General features: G+C 39.7%; 1 protein-coding gene across 1 annotated transcript in view; it reads left to right on the forward strand.

Moving 5' to 3' along the window:
* Positions 1 to 8074, forward strand: part of atp13a3 (ATPase 13A3) — a 173847-nt gene extending 165773 nt beyond the window's left edge. Inside the window, exon 31 of the mRNA XM_085990222.1 lies at positions 1270 to 8074. Within this exon, the coding sequence (XP_085846348.1) occupies positions 1270 to 1467 (198 nt within the window). The 3' untranslated portion in view covers positions 1468 to 8074. The remainder of the gene's footprint in view (positions 1 to 1269) is intronic.
* The last annotated feature ends 331 nt before the right edge of the window (positions 8075 to 8405 follow it).

Here is an 8405-nt window from a genome sequence, read left to right on the forward strand (position 1 = left end):
ATGGAAAATGCCTTGAACATTTTGCTATGGTACATTTCCTGCCTTTCAGCCTGAAAATCAGAAGGAATGTGGCCAGGTTACTTGACTAACATCCTGCCACTGTGGCATCTTAGTTAAGCCATATTACTCATAGTCATCATCAGCAAAGTGATGGAAGGTGTTGTCCACAGTGCTATCAAGCGGCATTTATCCACCAATAACCTGCTCACTGATACTCGGGTCGATTTTCCTGAACCTGTCGGGAAGAAGGCAGGACTTCAACTTTCGGGTTTTTGACCCACCTACATCGACGTCCGGCCAATCTGCGCGATTTTCCCTTGATTGGCCTTGTTGAGCTCGCCCAGCGGGCTCAGCAGGACAATTAAGGGCCACCCAGCAACAGGTGATGTCACAAACTGATATTTAATCTGTCAAGAGTCCTTGACGGATGAAATAGCAGTGTTTCACAGCTGTTTGAAGCTGCCCAACACTGACAGTCTGAGTTCTAAGCTGAGTCCTTCTGCACAGACTCAGTTAGAACTCTCACCGACACTCAAAGCTGAAGGCTGTCACTTTTGACAGATCGCAGCCGTTCAGCTTTCAGTTCCGGCTGAGTGATGCGCTCCCGACGGCTACAGGAAGAAAGGCTGTTAAGGTAAGTACAGGTAAGTAAAAGTTCTTTACACACTTTAGACACACCAAACACACTTACCTTTGCACTCATGCACCCATCACTCACCTGAACACCAACATCGCGACCCCTCCAAGTCCTTCAACCCGACGGCCCGCCTGCTCTAACCTGGCGTGGTTTGGAGCCGTCGGGAATCCCACACGACACCCCTCAAAATAGGGATTAGGCTAAAAACTGCCTGTTAACTACCTGTTAACAGGCAGTTAATTGGCACTAATCCCTTCCCGCCTGGTTTCGGCGGGTCCCAGTGCGGGTGGGTGCCCGCCGCCCTTGAAAGTTGCGTGGGGCGGGGTTTTGGGGGGGATGGTGTTGGGACCCCCAAATTCGGGATTTCCCCCCCCCCCCCCACACACGCCTGAAACCCCGCCTGATGGCTCCAGGAAAATCTAGCCCTCAGTTTGGGTTCCATCAGAACCACTTGGCTCCAGACCTAATTGCAGCCAGCATTTCATGCAGAAAATGGAAATGAAATTTAGTGCAAGGCTTAGATTTCTTCCACAAAGTGAGCATGACTTGTAAAGCCTTATTGGTTTTTTTTAAACACATATTTTAATTAAATCAGCATCTTAATTTTAACTTTTTCTTTTGCATTTTTAAAGGGCGTCCTTGACCGAAAAAGCAAGAGGTGCTTATCGTTTGTCTTCTGCTCTGGGAACCGAAAACCAAAGGCCAAATATATGCACCTAGCCCAGGAGTTGTTGGTGGACCCTGATTGGCCTCCAAAGCCCAAAACAACCACAGAAGCAAAAAAAATACCCAATGAGAACGGTGCATGCCAAATAATTACAATAACCTAACAGAAAATACTTTGATTCAAGTCAGCTATGCACTATTTTGGCAGCATGGTGTAATATATCAATGATGGGAAAGGGGCAAGGTGATTAGTCAAGATTATATAAACTAAATGTGAAGAATTTTTTTATGCAGCGATGTGATTTTTTTCTTTGGTGGGGGAGAAGAGGTCATAAAGGGTTATACAGAAGCATGTTTTTCAAAAATTAATTTTAGAGGCGGAGGTAAAACAATTTGAAAATGATTTAAACAATAATGGTTAAGGTAATACAGCCAAAAATAAATTTGATAAATATTTTAAGTAATTCTACCTGTCAATTTTCAAAACAGATTTTTCCATTAATTTGTGGTGTTCAGCCCTAAAATTAATGCAGATTTGAGTACAGCTTTAATAATAATGACAGCAAGCAATCAAAGTCATACATCCAGTTTGAGGGAAGAAAAAGCTCCTTGTACATTATGAACTGCATATATGCAGCTCAGCTGACCAAACTCTGAATGCCAATTCAATTTCTACAGATAGGGAAGAGCAAATAAGAAAAAACATTTTTCTATTATTAGAAGTTGAAAGTCAGTATAGTGGGCTGTCTGGATTTTTGTCCTTTACCAATATGGGTTTTGCTTCTTGTGCAAAAGTTGCAGCACAAGCCAAAGTTTCTTGGTGGTTTTGTTACTGAAGCCAAACAAAAATCAACAGCATTGTACTGCAATTTTGCAGTGGTGTAGCATAAAAAGTCACAAAGCAGTAACATCAATCGTGCAATGTTGTACAGAGGCTTACCAGTAAGGAGTTCACAATTTTTTATCCATGAATTTTAATTGTCTGAGAATCAAGGAAGGTGCACACACAATTTCCCAATATGTGCTTCCAGTGAGTGAAGCTCTGTGCCAAGGGAGTATGTAAGTGGAAAACTTCGCATAATTCCCCAGAGTGGTTTATTGCCCTCTGAAATGAATAGTGCATGGAAAAACATATGTGGATGTGTTCTTAATACTGCAATGATTAGAAGTAAATGCAGAACAGATTTACAAGGATGTTACCAGAATTGAGAGAATGCAACTGTCAGGAAAGATTGAGTTGATTTGGGGCTCTTTTATCTGGAAAAGAGAAGACTAAGAGGAGACCTAATAGAGGTATTTAAAATTATGAAGGGGATCGATAGGGTGGATGTGAAGAAAATGTTTCCACTTGTTGGTGAGTCCAGAACAAAGGGGCATAAATATAAGAGCCATTAACAGATCAAATAAAAAATGTACCAGTCATTTCTTTTCACAAAGTGTGGTGAGAATATGGAACTCGCTGCCACATGGAGTGGAGTGGCTATTGTCTTCGGCCCCACCATACACACCGTTCCCTAGCCACCAATTCCGTCCCCCTTCCTAGCCGCTGTCTCAGACTGAACCAGACTGTTTGCAACCTCTGCGTCCTATTTGACCCTGAGCTGAGCTTCTGACCCCCATATCCTCTCCATTACCAAGACCACTGGCTTCCACATCCGTAATATCACCTGTTTCTGCCCTGGCCTCAGCCCATCTGCTGCTGAAACCCTCAATCATGCTTTTGTTACTTCCAGACTTAATTATTTCAGTGCTCTCCTGGCCGTTCCTCCAATTCTGGCCTCTTGTCCATCCCCTACTTCCATCACCTCACCATTGACGGCAGTGCCTTCAGCTGTCTTCTAAGCCCTATTCTTTGGAATTCCTTCCCTAAACCTCTCCAACTCTTTCTCTCCTCCATTAAGATGCTTCTTAAAAGCTACCTCTTTGACCAAGTTTTTGGTCACTTTTCCTAATATCTCCTTCTTTGGTTTGGCATCAATTTTTGTCTGATTACGCTCCTGTGAAGTGCCTTGGGACATTTTACTACATTAAAGGTGCTATATAAATGCAAGTTGTTGGTAGTTGAAGCAGACAGCATTGATGCATTCAAGGGAAGGCTTGATGCACCCATGAGGGAGATGGGAATAGAACGATACGGAGGACAGGATCAAAAGAGGAAATTAGAGTGGGAGGAAGCTCACGGAGTATAAATACCGGCATGGAGCAGTTGGACCAAATAACCTGTCTCTGAGCTGTAGATTCTATACAATTCAGTTACTTCATTACTCGAACTGAAGGAATCCAGAATCATTTCACATTGATCACTCTTAAATATTTACTTGTCTTTCAGTGGTCAAAAGTGTCATAAATCAACGATGTAAAAATAAGATTGTGCTGACCACGCTTGCTGCAATTCTCTGCTGTTTGCAATAGCTTAATTGTTGTAGGAGTTCTTTGAATACTGAGCACTAGGTCACAATTTCCAATTGCCTTTTATCTTGATGTGAGGTAGAACTATCACTATGCACTTGGAATATTCTAAATTATCCCATCTTTTTGGCTATATAGACTCTAATACACTATATAGATTCAATGTGTGAAATTGTTAGAGACTGACAGCAGTAGAATTAAGGAAGTATTTTTTCCACAGTTTTAATACACATATTGTGAATATGGTAAAATATGCAACTAGGGAAAAAGGAGGAAATTTAAAAGATTTCGCAATTAGAACTGATGTGCTATCCCTAGGCCCTAAGCTCTGGAATCCCCTGCCTAAACCTCTCCACCTCGCTACCTCTCTTTCCTCCTTTAAGACGCTCCTTAAAACCTACCTCTTTGACCAAGCTTTTGGTCACCTGCCCTAATTTCTCCTTATGTGGCTCTGTGTCAATTTTTTTTGGTCTTTTAATACTCCTATGAAGCGTCTTGGGATGTTTTACTACGTTAAAGGTGCTATATAAATAAAAGTTGTTGTTATATGTCACATGCTGTGGATTCTTAGCTAAAGTGGCATTTGATTTCTATGTAGTTCAAAAAATTGAAATTACATCTTTCTCACCTGTTCCATATAGATTGCACTGTATAGATTTCAGATGGGCAATCTTTTGTTACACTGACAAGATCAGGAGTATCTGTTAAGTCGCTTTCTGTTCTGTTGGACTAAATCCAAGACAGATCACTGGTAAAGTGAATTCTGCTGTACTATAATTCAGCATGATAAAATCATCTGGTTCAGATTTATGGATGAAAAGTATAGCATTCTTCTGCAGTATTTTCTGCGTAGTTAACTACATATAGATGCAGGGCAAAAGCACCTGTTTTGTGAATTTATGCAGCTTACTCTATTAGCCTTACTTAATTTTTTTAAAAATGGTTGATCAGATTTGTGTTCAACTTTACAACGAATTCCAGGCAGATGAGCTCTTCCAGTTCCTTTTATATGGAACTATTGTGAGTTATTCATGATGTATGAATTATAACAATAAAGAACAAATATGTGTTGCTCATCTTTAGATTCATACAATATTAACCCCCCCCCTTCTGAGATTTCTCTGCCTGTATTTTCCTCACACTTTTTAGTTGTGCTTATAGGTATTCTGAGGTTTCCTACAGAATATAAATCTGCTTGAGTGTGTCTTGTCCTGTGTTTATATTATAAAACAGCCACTCGTTTATCTGTAATTTCAAGTTTTGACTTGATGCAGTTTATTTTCAGCAGCAAATGCATTTAATTTCATGAAAATAAGTTTAATTATTGCATGTATGTAAAAGATTTTGGTCTAATGTGAAATACATTGTTTTTCTCCTTTTCAAGTAAGTCAAAGGGGAGTGAGGAAAATCTGTGGGAAATATTTTCTATGCAAAGTAGTCACCTCAACTACATATGTATGTTACCTATTAGAGAATATTGGCCCAGCCTCTCTGATGCACCATTAAGGTTTGCTTCCATCCTCAGTCACTTTTTGACCTGTTATGGGTTGTTGCTGTGTGCATCCTGGAATAGTTCCATTCCCTGCAGTGGGAGATTATACCATGCGTTGGCTCAGAGCCAATCCAGAGTGACTTCTGACCAGATAATAAGATACACTCAGCTGGCCCATACCAGTAACTGACGGAAAGATATAGTTGAGGAGGGAACATCATCTGAAAAATCGGCGTCAGGTTCCACACGAACAGTGACGACACCGAGCTCAACCTCACCACCACCTCTCCCGATCCCTCCACTGTCTCTAATTTTATATCACTGCTTGTCTGACATCCAGTATTGGATGAGCAGAAATTTCCTCCAACTAAACATTGGGAAAGACCGAAGCCATTGTCTTTGGTTCCCCATGACAAACTCCGATCCCTAGCCACCGACTCCATCCCTCTCCCTGGCAACAGTCTAAGGCTGAGCCAGACCGTTCGCAACCTTGGTGTCGTATTTGACCCCGAGATGAGCTTTGAATACATCTGTTCCACTACCAAGACCGCCTCCTTCCACCTCCGTAACATCGCTCGACTTCGCCCCTGCCTCACCTCATCTGTTGCTGAAACCCTCATCCATGCCTTAGTTACCTCCAGACTTGACTATTCCAATGCTCCCCTGGCTGGCCTCCCATCTTCCACCTACATAAACTTAAGCTAATCTAAAACACTGCTACCCGTATCCTAACTCACAACAAGTTCATCACCCCCTGTGCTTGCTGACCTACGTTGGCTCCAGGTCCAACAATGCCTCGATTTTAAAATTTTCATCCTTGTTTTCAAATTCCTCCATGGCCTCGTCCCTCCCTATCTCTTTAGCATCCTCCAGCCCGACAACCCAGTGCTCCTTTTAAGCTGCGCGGCCGCGCAGTGCTCCAGGGATCCCGTGCAGCTGACTTGCCGGCTCTTCAATGCAAAAATCGCACATGCGCGGTATTTTGAATGGCCTGCGAAGCCCCTTAAAGGGGCCGCGCGGCACCTGAAAAAATTAGAGGGAATATTGCCTACAACCCCCTAAGATCTCTGCGCTCCTCCAATTCTGCCCTCTTGCCCAATTTTAATTGTTCCACCATTGGCAGCCGTCCCTTCAGCTGCCTAGGCCCGAAACTCGGGAATTTCCTCCCTAAACCTCTCCGCCTCGCTACCTCTCTCCTTTAAAACGCTCCTTAAAACCTACCTCTTTGACCATGCTTTTGGTCATCTGATTTACTATCTCCTTATGTGGCTTGGTGTTAAGTTTTGTTTGATATCGCTCCTGTGAAGCGCCGTGGGACGTTTTACTATGTTAAAGGCGCTAATTAAATGCAAGTTGTTGTTGGAAGGAGATCCAAAATGCGAGATCTGTGTGAAGCTGCTGCAACAATATTTTTCTGATGGTAACAATGTTTTTTGGTATATTTTTCAGAGGTGTCATTTTTCAGAGGTTGATAGTTTAAACATCAATCACTTAATAGAATCCTATGTCACCTCTGATTAAAAGAGCTAAAACTAACAAAGCACTGAATGTACAGTAAAAGAAAACCATGTGGGTCTAGCTGGAATGTCTTTGAAAGGGGCAAGTGTCCTTCTAATTTTTCATGATTTCAATCTTACCTTACTTATTGTCTTCTATCTGAAGAATAACTACTACCCCAAATGGAGACAGATTAACTTCTTGCGTCTTTCCCATATCTATAGATCTGTAATGTGGTTGTAAATTTAAGTTTCAACACTCCATATTCAATAAGCATTTTCAGAAAATGAATTACTTTCTGTACCATTGAGACAAAAGTTTATAAATTTCAGGCTTTTCCTCTTGACTATTTAATATTAGTGGTCATAGAACTGGATATCTTTACATATAGAATATATATTTTAACCAATGATTTTTGAAATACTGACATAAAAACAAGCCTATTTGCCATCTTTATTTAATCTGTTTCTTCATCAGTTCGCTCCTGTAGAAACATTAAAAAAAAATTAGAGTAAACAATTAGTTCAACAGTGTTGATGTATAATTTTTCAGTTTGAAGCGATTTTAAGATTTTTAGAAGCAATTGACTCATTTTGCATGCCTATCTACTTCATCCAGAATGGAGTCTGTTCTGTTCAAGAATTTGCTCTTTTATATTAGAATTTTGGAAGGCTGTATTTTTTGATAAATATATATATTGTATATTGAATAAGAACAATAGCTACTACACAGTCGGTTGGCAGTTAACCTTTGAGACTACTTTGTTTACCTGGAGGATAATGGGAGCAAAGACAGCCAATAATACACTGATTTACAGAAGGAACAATTTTACAAACAATGAAAAATGTCAATTATATTTTAATTTTGAGTACAAAATAAATTTTGTAATTTTATATGTTTAAACAAACCTTGTCCCTCAGGGAAAGTTTTATTTTAGAATATGTCAGCTGCAGGACTGTAGTTTTTTAAAATTTGTAATCATTTTAATGCTTTCAAATTTATCCCATGCTGAAAACTACAAATTGCAAATAATGCCTGAAAATATTTAGCCAAATAAAACATTCTCGCTTTTCCAATTTGTTTTACATCTTGAAATGAACATTTTAAACTTTTACAAGATTTTGTATATACATATGAAATTTTCTACCTGTAATTTATTCTATTTATTTTGATTTACATAGATCTTAATTGTATTGTTGATGTATAAAATATTTGGTAGTGGATTTTCCTTTATGTATGTAAATACTTAACATTTATTTAATTTACTTACAGCATGCTCTTAAGTGATGCCATGCTGTTCTTATCATGACCTCAAGCCTGTAAATTCTGCTACTTACAGTTTATTACAAAAGAATAAACTTTTTACAAATCTATCACTAGCTGCTAGTTTGCTTTTTAAAATTTTAACTTGGTGGGGGGGGATGTGGGGGCGGAAGAGGAAGTGCATTTAAATAAATCAAAATTTTATTGAACAATTACTTTTCTCCAATTACTCTGTCTAAGACAATACATTCATCTTAATTGTATACCATATTTGCATATTGTAATACATTTACCAGCATTGGACTGCATTAGATAAACCAGTGCTGTGTTGATTCCCTATATACTTGATCACTTTTTTATTTCGTGTTCAATAAGGAGTCAACTGATGCTCCTGTCTGACCGTCGTCAAACTTCTGAAAGAATATAACTAATTATATTGTC

Source organism: Somniosus microcephalus, chromosome 6 (genome assembly GCF_052327205.1).
Source record: "Somniosus microcephalus isolate GS21.2 chromosome 6, FLI_Smic_1.0, whole genome shotgun sequence".
NCBI classification, from domain to species: Eukaryota; Metazoa; Chordata; class Chondrichthyes; order Squaliformes; family Somniosidae; genus Somniosus; species Somniosus microcephalus.